The following is a 21,581-nucleotide window of genomic DNA, read 5'->3' as shown; positions in this document are numbered from 1 at the left end:
CTTACTAAAACCATGGAATGACCTAGAGCCAGGCTCATCCTTCAGCAGGCAGTGCCCTGGGTAGGCAGGCAGGCTGCCAGCGTGGCTCTGGCAGGAGCTGAAGGTGGGAGCTGAGCAGGGCTCACAGCACAGAACCTCGCACTCCATTTCTGCATTTCCCTCTTGCTCACTGTCATCCTTGAGGTGGTTGTGTTTGACCTCACCTCATAGAGTAAGGGAAAGAGGGCTTCAAGTCACATACCCAGTGTGAGTTGGTTCAGAGAGAGAAAGAAAAGCATGGGATGGATGGGTGGTCTCGTGTATTTCCTCCAGAACGCTGCCTCGTCCTCCTGCAGAGGGCCCTGGGGTTCAAAAGCACACCACAGCACCAGGGCTGGCTGCATTCCACAGCAGCCTTCTTGTGGGCACCCCTCCTTGTCTTCAAACAGTCTGGATGCACCTCCTGGACTGCAGGCTCTTGGCAATTGGCTGCCAGCAAGCTGTTATAAATGATATGCTGTTTCTTTTAAATCACCTTATACATGTTTATTACATAAAATAGTAAACATGCATGTTTACTAGTTAGTAACTTACCTTCCATAATGGACACACAAGGGAGTCAGGTCCTTATGTAGCTGGAACTAAATGCTGCTAGGTCAGGACTATCAAATGGTTCAGTTTATTTTTTGTCTTTGTTAAGTCTCTTTAACAAGAGCAAACCAGTAAGTGCTGTTCCTGGCTGGTACCACACCCTTCCTCCAGGGCTGAGACTTCTGCAGGCTTGTCACCTGCATTAGTGATTTGCATTATTTATTTCCCAATGGGTGTAGTTTCCCCAGCAAACCCATCCACTGAGCAAAGAATACAAAATTTGGTATCATATGTAGATAGCTTGTTACAGAAAACATTTGTATGTCCATGTTTCCTAAGCATCAGCTCTGCTTGCCCATGTAGAGTGTGATGTTCATTCTGTCCTTGCATTGTAACAGCTTAAATTGTATTGTAGCTGTCCTGTGGAACTCTAGTTCTTGCTCCTGGAGCCAGCCCTTTCAAGTTCACATTCTGCTGTGTCCAAAACAAATTTATAAACTGCCTTTATCATTAAAAAAATTACATAGACAACTCACACAAGTTACAAGATGAGATACTTAAACCTTTATTTTTAAAGAATGTTTTTGTCTCACAGCTTTATGAGCTATAGTTAGGCATTGAATTTTTTATCACTATTCTTTGGTTCCAGTTGCCCAGAGTGTACTGTTCAGACACCTAAGTTACATTAAATGGGCATAGAAAACCTTTAGTCTCACTGAAGTGACTTATTTAAGACTTTTTAAGTGACTTATTTTGGTTTAGTGTTAGCTTTTGGCAGTATATCTATCTATATCTGGATATCTATATCTGTCTGTCTATCTATAAAAATAATGTTGGTGACATTTCTGGGGGGATGGTGGGACTTTCTAGTATGTCTGATTGTCGATGTAACTGTAGTTATTTCTGAAATCAAATTTGAGGTAATAGTATAAGGAGCCTCATAAACATATTGTCATGCAAGTTTCAAAGTCTAACTCACGCTGTCAACGTAGTGTGGTCTGTGGTAAAGAAGAAAAAGCTGTTGAAGTTTTAACATAATTTTTAGAAGGTACTCTTACCTATTGAATAGTGCCAAATGGTACATACATGAACTTACATCTAGTTGTGGAAGAGGGAACGAAGGAATTAGGGCTGTGCTTTTATTATTGGCACTTACTTCATATTTACCTCTGACACCACCCTGACCATTTTTTAAAACTGCCACACCCTATATGATTATTGATAACATTCTGTTGTCTTGCCAGCCTCCTCTCCCATAAGGGGAAAAGGAGACATTCTCAGTGCTTTTTCCAGACACTTGCAGATTGAAAACCTAAATCACAAATGGTGTATGGCCAATATCCTTTTTCTCCCTTTTCCCAGATGTTACCATGTCCAGGACTAGCCTCCACACATAATAATTTAGACCAAGTCTGTTTGCTGTCCTAAGCCTGAGCTTCTCCAAAAAGACTGGTATGCAACTGCATTGAAACTGAGCATTGCTTTGGAGAGCTGTTTCTTTGGAAGCTAGAAGCCTGCCTTCTTATTTAAGAGTGTGTGTGTCTCTGGCTAACATCACCATCTGGGGTTTCCTGCCATTATAATATTTTTAGCTAGACTTAATGTGTACTTGAAGAGTACATCACCCAACAGTCACAGAACCACCCAAGAAAGATAATTTGGTTCCCAGTTTCCAGCTCCTAGCTCTTAAGAAAAGAATCAGTAACAGAATTCAAGTTTTCACACATCGGTTATCTGCATCCTGCTGCTGTGGGGTCATAGAAAAATCTTTTCTTCTTAAGCCACGCACAGGATTCTCTGTCTTCAGCACATGCCCTTTATTTTGCTGAGGGAAGTAGGAATTCAGTGTTTCTGAAAATTAGACCCTCAAGGAACTTAGAGTAAGTAACCAATAGAACCCAGTATTACAAAACATGAGTTGATTGGTAAAAACATGTGAAATACATTAACTTAGAAAAGACAGGAGTTTCTAGAAGGTTCCTTTCTGTTGCATGGGGGAGCTGGCTTTGCAACAAGGAATGCTAATATCTGCACATTATAATCTACACGTACTTTTTTGACAAAATGAGTTTTTTAAGATTGATGTGGAAGAAAGAATCTAGGTTGTCCTCAGTTCTACAGTAGGGGTGTCATTCAACAGTCAAAGACTACTTTTAAGAAGCCTGTATGTTTTCGCACACGTGAACATTTATGGGTTTGTTTACAGCAGAAGTCCACATTTAGTTCATATATGTCTTACCTGCACTGTACCTGTGGGCTTCTAAAGTGAAAAATTATGTTTAAGAAGGTGGAGGGACAACTTCAGACATCCTGTGGGTGTGCCACACGGGCTAAGCTCTACTTTTAGGAATTGACGTCAGTGGTACAGGGAGGCCGCACCCTGCTGCCAGCACCAAACAGGAAATTCTTAATTACATTCTAAAGGAGTGGCTGGAACAATAAAGATTGAGTTCTGCTTTGAAACCCTAAAGATACAATTTCTTTAATAATATGGAATAGCTGTTTCCAATTACAATCAAATTAGTTGTATTTGAAGGGGAAAAAGTAGTGAACAAATGCAAGAAAAGTTCACTCAGGGTTAAGAAATTGGGTTTGACTGAAAAACACAAAGTTGAATGGGGTTTTTCCTCTGAAAGTTTTAAAAACGAGCTAGGAAGTAGTAAAAATGGCTACATCATGCCACAAAGTGAGTAAACATTTAAAAATATTACTGCTAAAATACACAAAATTTGCTAAACCCTATTGAATTTTTCGACATGCATGTAATGTTGTTCTTTCTGCCAAGAGACAGAGTGGTAGTGAATAAAAGGCTCTGTTATGAATCATATTAGCTGAGGTTTGCTGTGCTAAATGTTTTTGATTTTAACATTAATTTAACTTTGCAGGAATCACCCTTCAGTTATAGTTCAGCCAGGAAAGAGACCTTTACCTGTGGAATCCCCAGACACACAACGAAAACGCAGAATACATCGATGTGATTATGAAGGCTGCAACAAGGTCTACACTAAAAGCTCCCACCTGAAAGCTCACCGAAGAACCCATACAGGTCAGAGCATAGCTGTGCTTCTCTTTCATCAAGTCTGTGGTAAAATAGTAGGCTGAGCTTTTTACTTCTGCTAATGGCCAGGTGACCTCAGGTGTAAATAACAAAATGACAGAAGGTAGATCTGGCATTGTTGTGAAAATAATTATAGGCTGAGAAGACAGAGGATGTAGTAGGAAAAACCTACAACAAGAGACTGTAAGCCAGAACAGGTTCAGAGTGCATGCTGATGTGTGTTACATTCACTGGCTCTTCACTCATTTTGTGTCCAGTTGCTTGCAGTTTACTCAATCTGCACACCCTGCAAACACCAAATCAGTTCAAATTGCTCTGGCTCACCTATGACATCACTGTTAAATTTGACTGTAATTTCTATGGGAGTAGCCTGTTTGCAGAAGTTTGGACAGTGTGCCAAATGCAAACACATCTGCTCTGTGGAGATGCTAACCACTGGTGCAGTGATGCTTTTTATCTGAATGAGTATTCAGTAAACATATCCCCATCTTTGCTCTCCACAGAAATGTTCATCTTTGCATGCTGAATGACTATATATACATCCAAGGTTTTTACAAGGGTACCTCTTTTAGGAAAAATGGAGCCCAGTTCATCTCTGTTGTGCATCAAGCCAGCCATTTACCTGTTGAGCAATACAGAGGTGTTAAAGGAGGAGGATGACATTAGTAATGATAGAGAAAGAGTTTAAGTTGAGGTACTTGCAACCATGATGCCAGTCATTTACACTGCAGTAAATTTTAGAAATCACAAGATTTCTGCCTGTTGTGCTTTATGGTAGCACAGTCCTTTCCCCCAGCAAGCTAGAAAATGAGATCTTGATTTTGAAAATATTTGAAGAAATGCTTAAACCTTCATCCTTATGGGTGTCATAATATAAAACAAGTGCTAATATGGCAGAGAGAGGAATAGAGAGACAACAAAAAAATAAGTTGTGGCAGGTAGCAATTTTTGGTCAGTTAACTTTGACTACACGGTTTCTAGCACAGAGTGCTCTTCAGCTTTGAGCTGTTTGGAGGCTTTTTGAGTAAGCATTGAAGTACTTACTGAAATTTGGCAAGGCAGTAGAATGAATCTATCAGATTTATGTGTGAACTTAATGTGATCAGAACCGATGTGTTCACATCTTAAATCCTCACTTCTGTGTTTCCTTTTCCAGGAGAAAAACCGTACAAATGCACTTGGGAGGGGTGCACGTGGAAGTTTGCTCGTTCTGATGAACTGACGCGGCATTTCCGCAAGCACACGGGAATCAAACCCTTCCAGTGTCCAGACTGTGACCGCAGCTTTTCTCGCTCGGACCATCTCGCTCTTCACAGGAAACGCCACATGCTAGTCTGAATGTCTTCTCTCCCTGACTCCTGCCACACTTTTTTTGTTTTTTACACATCCATTTTAATTTGGATTCAGCTGGTCTGGATCTCTGAGTTTATACCATTAAAAGCTTACGTATGGTCAGTAACAGATGTTATCTAACCCTTCTATGTCCTTGCCACGGGTCAGACCTTAAGAATGTGAACACTTCTTTTTTTTCTTCTGGGGATGCTAAGCAAACCCTTTCTGCATTCAGTATGTTTATTGTATTTCATTTGTGAATAAGGGAATTTTTAAACTAACAGCTTTTGTTGGTTTCTTCATATAATCAACCCAGCATATACTGATAAAATAGTAAATGTTATTGAATATCCGAAATGCTAGTCCTTGCCAGAGACTATTATTTATGTGCCCCGTAAGGGATACACTCTCATTTTATGCTCAACAATGCAATGAATGGACTTTACCAGCTGTGTTGATTTCTGCAGTGTGGTTCATACAACAGTTTTAGGAAGACACCTGATTTAGAAATCCCCTCTGCCCAAACAGTGAGTAATACTGAGGAAATAAATCTAAACAGTGTAATTGCTTTACAGAAGGATTGAGTCATAGTATCATTTACCCCAGTCAAGAAGAAAAATGGGCAGGAATTGGTCCGTACACAATACTGTGCATCTAAACCAATGCCATCTGTCATCTGTATAATAGTGTAGTATATATCCTTGTTTTTCTTGCATAAGGCCCCAGTGGATTTGTTAAAGGAAGACTTTGTGTGACTCTGTATGTCTGGTTTCTGTGCAAGTGTATGGATGGAACAGCTTGAAGCTGAGTCAGGGGTTTACCATCAGGAAATTCTTCACCCAGAGGGTGGTTGGGCACTGAACAGGCTTCCCAGGGAAGTGGTCACAGCACCAAGCCTGTCTGAGTTAAGCATCTGGACAATGCTCTCAGGCACATGGTGTAACTTTTGGGGTGTCCTCTGCAGGGCCGGGAGTTGGACTTGATGATCCTGATGAGTCCCTTCCAACTCAGCATATTCTATGATTCTGTGAGTCTGTGGTACTCGCCTGTGATTTGGCATTAAATGACATTCATGGACACCTACTGCACCTCATTTCAGGGATATAGATTATCCCCCTGCAATCATGCCCCTGCATTTCTTCTAAATAATTTTTTTGTCCTTGCTGTACTTCAGAAAATAGCAATCATTAAGGCAAAAATGCTCTGAACTGTACTGTGTGAGTACCACTGTAATACACTACAGTATTTAAAATTATTGATCCACAATATTTTTATGACAAGATGGCATCAGATATGAAGTACTTCTGATGATAAATTGAGTCATGTATCTGTTTTGGATAAAAGCACATACCAAATCATCCAGTTCTGGTTTGTGACTCTGGTAGTCTCTCCATGGAAGGTACAACAGCTTCCCTATGGATGTGTCTATTGCATTAAAACCATGCCCATTAGCAAACAGAACTACATAGCTAAAAGAAACTGAATTCAAGCAACCTGCAGTTGCCCCTAGAAATGTTCCTGTCTTGGATCCTCTGAAAGGAAGGTTTCTGGCTGGCAGACTGTGGCACTGCAAGGAAACAGGATGTATTTCTCTACACACACGCACAAGCACATTCCCCTTCCTTGCCTTATGTAAGGTAACCACCATTCCCTGTACGTTAAACATACTGAAGTCAGCTTTTCCTTTCTTTTGGAAAAACCCAGTGAACAATGGAGGTGTGGGGGGAGGAAGAGTTCGGTAGAACCCTGCAGGAGACACGTGGAGTGTCCATCTGCAGGTGGGAAGTTTGAGCTTGTGGAGCAGGTGGGCTGTGCTTCTATAAGCAATGGAGCCCAATGCCAAACAGTCTTGGAGATGCAAGAGTGTGAGTGCAAGGAGCCTTTATTTGGTGATAGGACTTCAGCTGTTCTGCTGACATCCACATGCCTGTGGAATTAGAGAAGGAGAGGTTTGTACTTCCCGTAGAAAAATGCTCTGACAGCAATTGCTCTGTTCCAGCTCCACACATCCTCACCACCTCGGCAGGGCTGCATCTCGTGTCCTACAGCTCTCCCTCATCTGCTCACGTGTGGCGCTGAAACACCCGGCACATGAATTGGCCTTTTTTCTTTCTTGGTAGGGCAGATTGTTAGTGACATTGAGAAACTTGTGGGAAAGAGACTGATATTAATGAGCAACTGTTCCAGAATGTGGACTTCCTACTTTTCATTTTTTTGGTAGCAGAATTTGCTCTTGGTTTTATTGGCAATTTTGTGACTCCAGGCCCGTCACTGGCTGGGAGGTTGTGTGGAGGGAGCCCTGTGGCATCAGTCACAAGTCTACAGACATTGAGTACCCTGGGATGAAAACAATTCTCTGTTCTGTTGATGAGGGGCAAAACAGATACTAGAAAATAAGCACCTTAATGGCAACTGGTCCCATTTCTACCTTAAAAATGCAAATTTATAAAATTCAGGATGTTTAAGGAATATTTCTTTCTAATGCTCTGTTTCTCTTTTGAGGTTTACATAAAATGTTTTCATTAGTATGTTTTTAAATATTTTTTAAATCAGTACCTTGAAAGCAGAACTTTTTTGTAACTAAGAGTTACTTCAGATGATTTAGTCTGGGTTATTTGCCGTGTTAATTCATTAGCTTATGTACCTTTTTCCTGAAAGTATTTCTACACTAATGATGGGGTCTAATATAGTGGAGATTGAGCAGAACTTTCAAATTTCATCCATGTGTCTTGTGAATTAGGACAACTGAAATTTCAAGATTAAATATAAGTATTTGAGATTATTACATGATAATGCTTTCCTTATAGGATTTTTCGGTTGTGTCTGTGGTGTCTTTGTGGGATGTCTAAAAGGTCACAAACAAATACACTTCTAGCTGAATGTGAATTCACATCTTAACCAGCTCATTGTGTAATTTTAGCAAACTTTGATTTGAAGGATACCTTGCAACTTTGAAATGTACTCAATTAAACACTTTGCAAAACCAGTCATTCCATCTATGCCCTAAAGAAAAGCCAGTTTAGACAAAATCCTAATCCTGGAGAATGAGTATATTTAAACCCCCCCCCCCCCCCCCCACTTTCTCTGTAACAGTATTGCACCGTGCAGTGTGTAACAGGTAATACTGTTTCACTAAAATGTGTCTGTTTAAGCTATTTGATTATAATAAATTACTAGTTTGTAGTACAATTGCAAGAAACTAAGCAGGTATGAATGTGTGGGGTTTATTTAAATGTACACATGGCATTCTGCAGTGATACTTCTAATGCCACATCTTGTTCAAATATGTTGTCTCTGCCAATGTTAGCAACATGATGAATACAAATCCTTCCAAAAAATTTACAAAGCATTTTACATCTCTTAAGAGGGCTAGACCATTTTTCATTATATTTTACAGATATTAGCACTTAATGTACTTTAGAGGGTCAAAATAATCTTTTTGCTTAGCATCTCTCACCTGCAAATAGAGCAAGGACTTTTATTTACTTTGATACTTCTATAAACTATGCAGAATTTTTAAAATAAAATGTAATATATTTTATAAGCTAATAAGACAAAATGGCTAATTAAAGGTTTCTAGCGTGCATTACTATAACTTGCAAATATGGAGACATTTTGGTAATCTTTTCTTACTAAAGATGTGAATGTTTAATGTACTTTCACTGTTTCTACTTTGGTAGTCCAATGGGAAGTCAGTAATGACATTTTGTCATGTCAAACTGTGAACATAAAAAATTTGTACTGTACAGTCCTCATACTATATTTAGTATATTTAGTATATTTAGTGCACAGTACATATGTACTATACTTGTTAATAAAACATTCAGAATGTTGTTTGTGGTCATGTTGTCACATGCTGAATGACAAAGAGCAGTGATGCTGTGCTGGGGTCAGAGGCAACCTGGGGGGGACCCCAGTGGCTCTGGGTGTTTGGGTGGCCCTTCTGCCACCTCCCCTGTGTGCCTGCCCCACACAGGGCCCAGGGCACAGTACAAGGAACTTGTGCTGGAGGAGCTGTGTCCTGCAGCACACTCAGTGGCAAGCTCATAAAAGTGTTTTACTCACCTCTAATTAGGTCATTCTAATTAGGGCATTCTAATTAGCCCATAGGCAGGTGTGGAGCACCAAACACGTGAGTTTGCCTTTTTTAATCACTCACAGGAGGACTGACTGGGCCTGCTCCCCACAGCCTCTCCCAGAGCAGGGTGCCAGAGGCTGCTGACACATCACCACGAGTCCTGCACACCTCCAGACACACCTGCAGGCTGTGCTGAGATAACAGTGACAGAACACTTCCCGTTTCTGCTGGAGTATTTGCATCAGGATGTTGGTCTCTCTCTGCCTGGGATCCTGCAGATCAGCCTGGTGAGCACCTGTGCCAAGCCATGGTGATGTACAGAAGGGAAAGCAGGTACAGCAGAAATGAGGCACAAAAATAAAAGCCTGCAAACAGCAATCAGAAAATGAGTAAATTACTTGCTTGTATTTCTTGGCCTCCTGCACATTGCAAAGCCAGACACAGCTCATTATTGTGGTGTTGATTTCTAGGATTCAGGCAGAGGGACCAATGGCAGGGACAGTCACGGCCACTGACCAGCGTGGCAGCTGCCACGGGCAGAGCTCGTCCTGATCTGCCCTCCCGAGCTGGAAGGGGCTACTCCAGCTGCTGGCTGATGAGATTCATCTCTGTTTTCCAGTGAGTCAAAAAGCATTGCATACGTTCTAGACTGATCACTTTCAGGAAGCAGTGATAATTTCATCGGCCACTGGGTGTCCCTCTTAGTCTGAGAAAAAGGCACAATTGAAGTTCATGAGATTGTAATTTAAGATAATATTCATTTTCTCGTACTTGAGAAATTAAGCTGTTTCCTCTGTCTTATTTGCTATCACTGAGCTCAATCCTGTCATACACAGAAATCTGCTCAAGGATTTAAAACTGATCTCTGTGTCTTTACTGCGATTTTTAGTGATAAAAATGCTTTAAATGTATCCTTTACAATTAAAACTCTGGCCTGGCTGAACACTAACTAAGCCAACACAATGTTGCTTGATGAGAAATACTGTCAAATGCTTACTTAAAAAAGAAAACCAACCAACAGACCAAACCATGGCAAAATGAGTGTGCTTTATCAAAGGAACTCAGTAGTGTATTTTAAGAAGCTGTAGTGTATGGTATATACAAAACCAAAATATTTGGCATCTGCATGAAAGATCTGTGAGGTGGGAAGGACAGAGTATAAAGAGCTCTTATAGCATTAATATTCCAAAACAATATATATGGCAGACTTGAGAAACTATTTCTTTCACATCCACCTAAAACTTACATTTCAGAACAGTCTTAAAGGTGAGGGGACTCCTCCACAGTCCAGTCTGTACATTATTCAGGACATAAACCCCCAGTTTGCTGATGCATTAAATTTACAGAGACCAGAAAGCCTGAATTAAGACATTTTACTTCCTCTTTTCTTGTCCAGTAAACAGGATAGACTAAGTGTCTTTTAGCCCACTAGCACTAAGTGTGACTGCTACTCACGCTAGGCTGTAATGCCTGGGAGGGGCAGAAGGCTTTCAGGAAGAAGGGTCACAGGATTTCTTTATAGCATTCCCCACTTGAAAGTGTCAAGAAGTTCTAGAGAGGTAAAATTGTAAAGTTGTAAAATCATAGAATCACAAAATAGTTTGGGTTGGAAGGGACTTCTAAAGGTCATCTAGTCCAACTCCATGCAATGAGCAGGGACATCTTCAACCAGATAGATCACTCAGAGCCCTTCCCAACTTGACCTTCAATGTTTCCAGGGATGCAACATCCACAACTTCTTTGGGCCATCTCTTCCAGTGTTTCACCACCCTCATTATAAAAAATTAGTGCTTATATCCAACCTAAATCAGCTCTCTTTTAGTTTATAACCAGTACCCCTTGCCTTACCACAACAGATCCTGCTGAAAAGTCTATTCCCATCTTTCCTATAAGCCCTATTTAACAACTGAAAAGCCTCAATGAGATCTCCATGGAGCCTTCTCTTCTCCAGGCTGAACAACTCCAGCTCTCTCAGTCTGTCCCAACAGAAGAGGTGTTCTGCCCTTTTGATCATCTTTGGGGCCTCCTCTGGACTCACTCCAACAGGTCCATGTCCTTCCTGTGCTGTGGCCCCAGAGCTGGCTGCAGCCCTGCAGGTGGGGTCTCACCAGAGCAGAGCAGAGCAGAGGGGCAGAATCCCCTCCCTGCCCTGCTGCCCACGGGGCTCTGGATGCAGCCCAGGACACCTTTGGCTCTCTGGGCTGTGAGTGCCCATGGCTGGGTCATGTCCAGCCTCTCATCCACCAGCATCCCTAATCCCTACTAAATCTTGATTTCTGGGTAAGGCTTTGACATGGTCCCCCACAACATCCTCCTCTAAATTGAAGAGATACAAATTTAATCAGTGTGGAAATAACTGAGTGACAATTAAGATTTAGTAGGGATTTTGAGCTCTTCTTTCAAAAGCTCAGGAGCCAGGCATCTGGCATCCTACTGCAATCCCACCCAGTTAACCTGAACTGGTAGGTGGGTGCCAGCAGGACACCAGGAAGCTCTCCCACAGCTTCAATTTTACCGTTTCATCTAGCTAGCACACCTGGTGAGTGCTTGGTGAGCCACCTCAGTGAGTGTTAGGGAACTCTTACCAGTTTGATCACCTCCTGTGCTGCCCACAGTTGTGATCTCAGGACTTTGCATTTCCACTAAGCTGTAAGTACAATGGCACAACTCCACATCGCCGTTGAAATGACACATGAAATTTAAAAACACATGAAGAATTAGATGTTTATTAGACTCTTGAATCCAAGCACAGCAAGTTACTAGATGTCTCCTACTAACAAACACCATTAGTTTAATCAGTAAGATTTTAGCAGAGAAGTTATTTCCTAGGGAAAATGACTCTTTTTTTCACCTGTGTGATGACCCTCAGCACCTGCTCATTAAATGAGCAAGGTAACAGAGTTCAGTGGAAGCTTGGAGATAAAAGTGCTTCACCTCCAAACATCAAGTTTCCAAGTACTAGGAAAGAGAAAAAACATGCAATCCAGTATATATAGCTTGATAGCAGAAAGCTGCAATTTACAGTACTATAAAAAAAAAATAACTACAGGTATTAACTGTGAATTTGAAGACAGTGAATAGCAAATTCTATGAACTCATGACTTGGCAGGTATCTATCTCTAGGCAATTGGTAATTTTTAATACAGCAAAGGAAGAAGAACATCAAATAAGAATTAATGGATTCAACTTTTCAGCACATACCCAAGAAAGCCTCTGTGATGAAAGGAAAGAGTTCCAGGAACGGAAAACAGGCTAAAAGGGTGTGGATACTGTACTCTTAACACCTACTGTACCAATGTACTGGATGCGATTCAAACAAGACTTTTCTTCTTTGCGTTATTTAATGAAAGCCAAGAAAGCAGATCCTTACAATCTTAATCTCACAACATTCACGTCAGAACAAAGATTAAATGTATGCCTTGGCATCCTGAATACACAAAACAAACCAATCTTCTTATTACTTTCAAATATAGCTTTCAATGGGAAAAGTAAAAAATAACTGCAACCTGAAAATAAGGTCAATCTAGCATTCTCTTTGTTGATGATGGGCAACAACAGAGGACTTCTGGCTACCTGGATGGCTTGAATAAGCAATAGCAATTTCTATATGTGCCACATTTCACAACATACTGGGAATATTGTAAGAAAACAGAAAAAAAAATTAACTGAGTTTAATGAAAATAAGTCAAGTTATTCACACACTTACATTACTAGTAGGTGTAACATCACTCTCCTACTCATTTGCTTCACTGGATATTGGCAGGTTAATGCTAATGGCTGCCCTGAGGTTGGCCCAGAATAGGGCGCGCTTGCTCCTCTCCTTCGGCCACTCCATGTAGGTGCGCTTTGCCATGAGAGCTTTCAGCTTGTGATACCTGGCAGGGATAAGGTACGGAGGGATGGGCTCCAGTAAAATGAGGATTAAGCTGTTGGAATTCTCACTGAATAACTTGTGATGGGCAAAGTACAGCTCATAGTGGCACCACTCACTCTGCACAAAGTTGGGAGACAACACAAAGATGGACCTGTAGCTCTTCTCAATGCAGTTAATGATGTTCTCCACAATGCTCTTGCCGGGGATAAAGTTTCTCTCGTGCTGGCACAGTTGCACGCTGCCCTCCCCCCTCTCCAGGTTTGGGATCAGCTCGTTCTTCACCCACAGCGAATCGCGCTCGCTGTAGGAAATGAACGCGTGGAATTGCAGAATGGCCTCCTGATCTGCGGGGGGGTTGTGCCAAGCTCTGCGCTTCGTCTGCGTCCACTGCCACGTCATCCGCACGTACCACGGCACATCCAGGTAGATGCACAGGAAGGCCACCGCAGCCACCAGCAGCAGTGTCAGCAGCAGAGCTGTCACCAGCAGCAGCGTCGTGTTGCAAGCCAGCGGGCTCAGGTGGAAGTCCTTGAGCTCCGTCCCTCGCAAGCCCTCTGGGTACTCGCACACGTAGGCCGCCGGCCAGCCAAACAGCTTCCCCCCGGAGCGCCTCTCCAGCTGGATAAAGGCTTGCAGCTCACAGGAACACTGGAACGGGTTGTGCCCGGCCTGCAGCTCCCTGACCCTCGGGCAGCTCTGGAAGAAGTCAGCAGACGGGGTGAGGATCGAATTCATCTCCACGTTCAGGAACTGCAGGGATGTGAAGCCGCCGCAGCCCGGCAGGTCGGCCAGCCTGTTCGATGCCAGGTTCAGCTCCTCCAAGGATTTCAGCTCCACCACCCTGCTGGGGACATTGCTGATGTGATTGTTTTGTAGGCTGAGTTTTTGGATGTTGGCTGGCAAGCACTCAAACACAGCATCCACCAACTGATTGGAGGACAGGTCCAGCTCTGCCAGAGACTCGGCCCACTGGCACTGCACGCCAGCTCCATCGTGGCGCAGCAGGTTGTTGCTCATGTCCAGGTATGTCAGGGATTTCATACGGCTCGTCATGAAGCTTACTTTGCGAAGGCTCTCAAATTTATTCTTCTGCAAAATAAGTAATTTAAGGTCCGCGAGAGTGCCGCAATTCTGGAACAACTCATCCGTCAGGGCATTGTGAGAAAAATTTAAGTACTGAAATGAGCTTGTTCTATTGGGGCAAAGCATGTGTGGCATATATGCATCGGCTATTGTCAAATTGGCGATATTCATCTCTGAAAACTGTCTGTATAGAATCTCCTGGTTGAAATAATAAACCTTATTACGAACATGCTCCAAAGTTAATGCTTTCATGGAGCCATCCAAAGAGATTAATTGTTCCACAGAGCTTAATAAGGGTTGAAATGCATATTCAGTCAGCTCCTCCAGTGGTCCCCTAAAAGTCAAATTTCTCACAGTCAAATGTTCCACTGGTGAACACCAAATAAGCATGAAAATTTGCAGGATGATAGCCCATTGTAAATCCACAGCCTCAAGTGTGAGAGTTGTTGTCTTGATCTTCTTCAGAAGCATTAAAGATGGAGAGGGGAAATCTTTGTAACTCAAGGTATATCTTAAGTTAACTATTTTTAAGTTTTCTGAAGTGCACATTCCATCATACAGGAGGGAAAAAATGAAGTTTTGGTTTGCTGCAAAAGCAATGTGGAGGTTCCTTGTAGTCAAGACTGTCAGACTCTGAGGCTCATACAGTGAAAAGTTTCCCAAGTTCAGGAAGACAGTGTGCAGCTGCAAATGTTTGATATACCTGAAGTCTGACGTTTGTACCATCGTAGCACTTAATCCAAGGTACTCCAAATGAAACATGTTCCCAAATTCCTGACAGATGGGCAGGGCAGTAAACTTATTGAAAGACAGATCTAAATGTCTAAGAGATGCAAGAGTTAGACAGGAAACTTTTGAAATGTTATTATGAGATAAATCTAAGTATTCTAAATTTTCATTAAAAATGAAGACACTAAAGTCAAGGACTGTTATTAGATTATGAGAAAGATTTAATACTTGAAGGTCAGAAAGATGAATAAATTCTGAGATACTAAGTCCAGAGATCCTATTATGTGATAAATCTAATACTTGAGTACAGACTGGAATGGTTTTTGGAACATTAGTTAGCAAACTGCTTGAATAATTTGCAATAAATTCATCTTCTACAGTTGGCTGAATATTATTCCATAGTGTGAATGTAAAGGCACAAGTTAAGACATAGATATTTGTGAGGTATCTCATTATGCTATCCAGCTTTATCTTGGTTTTTTACAGAAACACAGAAGCATATCTTTGTTTTCTGTTCAATATGTCCCACTGATGAGTCCAGCCCTATGGAAAAAAATACATTAAATTTAATGAAGCTGTTGAATGGTTGAAGTTGCTTTTTTATTGTGAAAATAAACTTCAGTATAAAATCTATGTAATAAAAAAATATTCTTACATACTCCTGTTTTCAGTTCTTACCAATCATCCTCACTCCCATTCTTTAACTCTAATATTGACTCAGTCAAATATAAATTAATTCTCTTATAGTGGGCAGAATGCCACTGGTATGTTACAAACACATAGATGTTAAAAAATACAAATTTCTTAACAATCATAAAAAAATACAGACCTGGTACAAACCAACACCAATACATTTATGAGAAGAAAAATAAAGGAGAGCAAACATCAAAATAAAGGAGAACATCCATCTGCTGTTTCTGTACATCCCAGGTTCACACAAATTTGAGGACAAAACTCCAATAAAACTATCCTCACAGGAACTGGTGCAAAAACAATCTCTTCACTCAAAGGATATTCTTCATACCCCAAAGACCTGGACATTGCCATGCACCCTCTCAGAGTCAGATTATCAGCTTTGTCCTTGCTATAGCACAAAGACATGAGTCCATTTTTCCAATAAGCCAAGAATTCTGAGGAATTATACAGTCCATTTTATTGCGTTTGCATGGCAAGGTTTTGGTAGCAGGGGAATACAGGTCTGGTTTCTGTGGGAAGCTGCCAAAGGCTTCCTCTGTGCTCCACAGAGCCAGTAGCAGCTGGATCCAAGGCCAAGCTCATCCACAACCTTAGTAGTGCCTCTGGGATAACATGGTGAAGAAGGGGAAAAAGCCCTGGGAACAGCAACTGCGTGAAGTATAAACAACTCATAAACAGTTTGAGGAGACAAACATCCCCGATTTTATTTTCTGTTCTGATTTTTTTCTGTTAAAAAGATCTAAAACCCCAAAGTTTTAAAAATCTGTCCCTGTGCAATCTTTTGTTAAATAAAAACAAAAAACCCTTTTTTTTCAGTTCTAGGTTATAACATGTGCTATTCCCTAATAATTTGACTAACTGATGGTTAGTCAAAACTCAACCCCTCCCATCCAAGTTTCATATAAGGCTTAATCAATTTTTTTCTTAATTAAGTAAAGCAAAAATACATGCAATAAACATCACCAAAAGCATTAAAAGAATAAATCACTAAAGTATTTCTACCTCTATTGAATGCCAAAGAGAGGTCAAATTATGCCTTCAGAAAGTTGTGCTAGAGTATCTGAGGACACAAAAGAAGTGAAGCTGGGATGGTTGGTCAAAGTAGAGTATCAATTGCAAGACAAAAACAAGAAAAGGAAATCTGACCCAGCTCCTCCAAAGTGCAGTTGGTTCTGTGCTTCAGAGCCCAGGCTGATAAACAATCAAACTCTTGAATCAAACAAACTTTGATCTAGAACTACCTGGAGGAACTTCCTCCTGGGCAAAAGGGATGTCAGTAATAAAGCAAGAAATGTTCTGAAGGGAGGAAAAACCAGAAATATATTCTCTGTACGTGTTCCAGTGCCAAATGAGTTTTAATTTACTGTACATGCTATGCTAGATACTGCAGCAAGGGACAAGCTACACTCTATAGCCCTGCAGAGTGCCACAGTCAAAGGGAAAAGCAAATATATCTAGAAAAGCAATAATAAAGATCAAGAGTTACCCCTCCAATGCTGTTTCAGAATGGTATTAAATTAGAGTTGGCTGAGAACTAAAACTCCCATACCAAATTATCTTTCTCCCTTTCCTCTTTGCTGAAATTCAGATGAGTGTTTTCACTGAAACTTCAAAATGCAACAGTATCTTCCAACATCAAAGAAACACCAGCGCCTGAGATTTGATGAAGTCCAAGATATACATATATCAAAGACAAAATTATTATAAATAATGAAGCAAATATAACCCACCTTTTGTGCATGGAATTCATCTTCAAGCTGAAGAACCAGCAAAAGTCCTCTGCATACTTGGTTAGCAGCCTCAAAATAGAATTTCAAACATATGTAATCTTCAGGATGGGGAATCTCACATGAGATGCTAATTCCTCAATAATTTCCTACCTCAGGAAGCAGAAAGACAGGTCTTTTTTTAAACAAGATATACAATTCTAAGAATTAATGAAACCTCCTTACAATGTGGGTATTAAGAGCACAATGAAAGGAAACTTTTAACAGTTCAGACTAAAAATACATTTACTCCTGTAATATTTACATAACCAGCTGCTTTAGGAGGAAATAAACTTATCTGTAGTATATAATATTTCCCTTGGCAAGACTGTTCAATTAATTCTGCATTTCTAATTTCAAGTGCTTCTGCTTCTGATGTTACACAGATGTTCTAGAAATCCATCAACTGTATCTCCTCTTTGCACACAAGAGGAAGCAGAACCCTCACTGCCAACTTTTGTTCATATCAACATCTCTTGCAGTGCTCTACCCTACCAAAATTTTTTACTCATCAAGGAGAGTAATTAGTGTAATCCACTGAAGGATGACAGAAGTTTATATCTCCAAAGCTAGTAACAGGGGCAAACTGGCACAGTTAAAAACCTTTACAGGCCAATCATCTTTACACTAGAATGGTTATCAAGGATACCTCACATCGTGGCTTCCTCCAAAAAATTATAAAAATTAACAGGGAATATTCCCTATGACAAGACAGCTGTAATGAAGCCACAAAGAGTACGACACAATATAGGGCAGTCTGGATGTCACCGTTGAGCCAGAAATGACACAAATTCACTTGAAGGCAGGAGGAGTGCATTTAATACGAAAAATCCTCTCTTTTATAGACAGATTTGACACATTCTACTTGATTGGCTAGCTAACAAAAACATCATTCTCATAAACACTCCTTGAGAAGAACAGCAAAACAGAGTAGAAAAACACCACCTGCAGGTTGTTTATACTAACAAGTTATCATCGTTTCTATGACTCCCTAAAAAGTCTCAGAAGTCCACTGTGAGAAAATGAAACCCATTTGCTCGCTGTCTGACCACGCTGTTGCACCCACAGAAGGAATCCAAGAAAGCAGCCATTCAGCTAATATTGTGAACAGGGACATGAGCCTGGGAGACAATCAGCATCTGTGACCCAGGATAAGACCAGGGATCATGAATGCTTCTCAATAAAGCAGCAAGAGTGTTGGCCAGCTAACACCATCTAGACTCCAAGTTAAAAGAGACACTTCTATTGGTAGGCATTAATCCATGATACTGAATAGAGTAAGGCACTTGTTGACTGAACAATGATATCACAATTAGCTGAAACAGTGGCAACTTTACTTTGAACATAATTCCTAGAAAAAAATTTGCTGCATGGATAAAATCAAATACACCATCTGCTTTCATCAGAATTGACTGTAGTGCACACACAACTATTAAAACCGCCTTTTAGTTGTAGTATGTTTAATTTTCTTATCACCTTTGTTTATGAAGCTTTAAAACACATTCAAATAAACAGTTTGCTCAAAAGAAAAATTTGCAGATAGTTAAAATAAAACTCATACTCCTGAATACCTCTGTTAAACCATTTGGAACCTTGCATAATTTATTTTTACTAACCAATTCACCAAAGTCTTGTCTGGGGCTGGTTTCAGTTTACTGATTCAGTCATTTTGCATGACAGGCAAAACCTAAAAGCAATGTATTTCTGTTCATGCATCTCGAAATGTACCAGCTACATACCATCTTTTCCATAGTCAGCTCACACATGTTCATGCAGATACCTTGTTCCATTTCTGAATTTTAAACGGATGGGTTTTTTGCAGTTTTTGCATCAGTCTTCCCAAAAAGACCTTTCACATTTCTGCCTGTATATCATCATTATTTACCCAGAGAGGAACCAGAACCCTTGGCGAGGTATGAAAAGTTATTCAGGACCAGCACCATGCCAAAAGACTGAAGAATCTCTCTGACAAGAACTGCAGAAGGGAACTTAACCTGTGCAAGACATAGGGTTAAAGCACAGTCACAGCAGATGAACTCATCGAAGCACTCATGACAAGTTAATACAATAATTAAAGGTTTGCAACGTTGGTGTTTGGTCACATCAAGGATTTTAACTGTAATTGTCATTGTCACCTGTATGTCAAGTTGGTGAAAAAAAAAGGCTAAATTCCACCACAAGTCAAAGTGGGTGGATACTGCATCACATCTCAAGCCAATTTTGCTTTGGTATAAATAGACACAAGGATCAAAGCTGTGGAAATCAAACTGGTAACCCAGAGCCACCTTGCAGAACACACAATTTTCTCATTTATTGATTATAAATACTGTTTTCTCTTGACCAAACAGTGACTACAAATGAGCATTATAGTCAATCTCAGCAAATATTTCCAAGAGAAAACAGACTAACCAAAGCCTTGAGTAAAAACATGGGTTTCAGAGAGGTTTTGAACCTTCCTCTCAGCAGAATCTCCCAGAGTCCCATTATTTTCCCCTGGGTGCCTTTCCTTCCTCTACCTCTTTACAGCTAGTGAAGATGTTTTGTAACATTTCTAAAGCTAAAGAAGAGCTGAGCTCTCAGCAGGCAACTCACACTATGTCAAGTCTGCCTGTCTGCCAGTTTCCTTTATACTATACACACTTAAATACACAGAAAAACATTTCCGCTTTTACTCTTGAATTTCATTCTGCACATTTTTTATGTTTCAGAGGGTGTTTAACTCCCATGTTATCAGTTTTGTATGTTGATATTTTTATGTATGCAAAAATAGCATTCCTGCTAGTCACCAAGGTGACTAATTAAATGCCAGGAATCTGCTCTGATACAGTATCTGATATCAGAACACATTTACACACTCCCTTTTCCTGATAACTGGAGTGCAGCAGCAGTTATACATTTCAGCGCAGTACCAAATGCAGGCACACATCACCAGGCTGCACAGAACAGGTCAGGCCCTTTCCAAACTCTGCAGATAAACTGGTTCACGTGCTGTGAGACAAGTTTTCCATGAACACGGAAAAATTTCTTCATGGATTAAAGCTGGTTTTATAGAAAGAGTTGAGAGTATGACAGAGACTGAGATAATTGTTTGAAATATTCTAATAACACTTGAGAAACTCATTCTCTCTTGTGGAATCAGAGAAATTAGCTCTAATAATTCATTCCACGTTTAGCTGTTTAATCAATTATTTGGCACATATGGGAAAAAAAAAGATAATAGTATGTGGGCTTCTGGCTCCAAAGTATAAGTTTTAATTGATGCCCATGCTCATTAAAAGCCACCCTTTCCAATTTATTCACTCAAGGATTTTGGAATCCAGAAACTGTAATACCATAGAACTGTAATTATATACTTCTGCTTATCATAACATCAGCTACATTCCCTGAGTCACATAGTTGCAGGTTCTTTCCAAAGTGGCAAACAAACCTTGCTTGCCTTGTTAAAACCTTCCACTCCTTCATTTCTGGTAATGGCTATGGCTCCCACATGAGCAACAGGAAGGTTTCTTGGAAACTCTGACTTTCAGAGTGTTCCTCTGTCTTCCAGCCAACAGAAGAAGCCAGATGAGTTCTAAAGGTTGCACACAAGGGGATGTTAATTGTATCACAGAGGTTTCAAGAGTTACTAAAACTCCTGGCCTTAAACTCTGAGGCTTTTGAATAACATTTTCAAGCAAGGTACCACATAATTCAGCTGTCCATGGTTGTGAGAAAGGGATAGGCAAAACAAGCTGTCTGATCATCTTCAGTTTTTACACTGAAGCAGCAGTGGGAGGGGAAGGAGGAAGCAGAGAAAACATTTATTTCCACAGTTCTGAATGAAATGTCTGCAATTTGATAACAGGTGTGCTATATTGATTTTGAGGGAAAGTGGGATGAGAGAGCTAAAGGTGTTAACTTTGACCTTTCTTCTACAGGTCATAAACAGTCACTCACATTTCAAGGCTTCAGGTCAAATCTCAGCCTGCTTAAACCTCAGGCAAAAAGAAGCATCAAAATGAAAACCTTTTGCTAGTAATGGAAGACAGAAATAAGATAAAATGTAGACATCCTATACTACATGAGGATTTTATCATAACAACCCCTTTTTTCTCTCATATAAATGTTGAAAAACATTTTTGAAGGGAAACTTCCTGCTTGATGGTCATCTAGCTCTGGTATTTCAAACAAACTTCCCTTGTTGGGGCAAAGAGGAAGTTTGCTGTCATCATCTTCAGCAGTTGTGAAAGTTTGCCTGAGCCCAGCGATGCTTTCTTCAAGCTAAAACAGTATAAGTACAGAGAGAGGGGGCTGCTATGTTTCTGTAAAGGAAAAGCAAATATTGTAAATGTAGTTTGTGTTTCTAACTCAGTGAATAAACCATTAAATTACCTTCTGTCTCAAGACCTAGGAAAT

General features: G+C 40.5%; 2 protein-coding genes across 5 annotated transcripts in view; one reads left to right on the top strand and one right to left on the bottom strand.

Annotated features, from left to right (window-relative positions):
- The window catches only part of KLF3 (KLF transcription factor 3), a 28,514-nt gene extending 19,767 nt beyond the window's left edge, over positions 1-8,747 (top strand). For all 4 annotated transcript variants that reach the window (XM_058803853.1, XM_058803852.1, XM_058803854.1 and 1 more), the window contains exons 6-7: positions 3,456-3,616; positions 4,785-8,747. In XM_058803853.1, coding sequence (XP_058659836.1) covers positions 3,456-3,616; positions 4,785-4,966 — 343 coding nt within the window. In that variant the 3' untranslated portion in view covers positions 4,967-8,747. The remainder of the gene's footprint in view (positions 1-3,455; positions 3,617-4,784) is intronic.
- Positions 8,748-12,081: 3,334 nt separating this feature from the next.
- Positions 12,082-17,386, bottom strand: LOC131556758 (toll-like receptor 6). The gene is made up of 2 exons (XM_058803600.1): positions 17,151-17,386; positions 12,082-15,267 (listed from the first exon to the last, which is right to left on the bottom strand). Exon 2 carries the CDS (start codon positions 15,175-15,177, stop codon positions 12,772-12,774), a length of 2,406 nt encoding a protein of 801 aa, XP_058659583.1. The 5' UTR covers positions 15,178-15,267; positions 17,151-17,386; the 3' UTR covers positions 12,082-12,771.
- Between the last annotated feature and the right edge of the window lie 4,195 nt (positions 17,387-21,581).

This window comes from Ammospiza caudacuta, chromosome 4, assembly GCF_027887145.1.
Source record: "Ammospiza caudacuta isolate bAmmCau1 chromosome 4, bAmmCau1.pri, whole genome shotgun sequence".
Taxonomy (NCBI): Eukaryota; Metazoa; Chordata; class Aves; order Passeriformes; family Passerellidae; genus Ammospiza; species Ammospiza caudacuta.
The sequence above is the reverse complement of the archived record's forward strand: the minus strand, read 5'-3'. Positions and strand labels throughout refer to the sequence as shown.

Excerpts from the sequence above, each read along its gene's own strand:
- LOC131556758 (XM_058803600.1), bottom strand. The coding sequence starts at position 15,177 with ATGAGATACCTCACAAATATCTATGTCTTAACTTGTGCCTTTACATTC.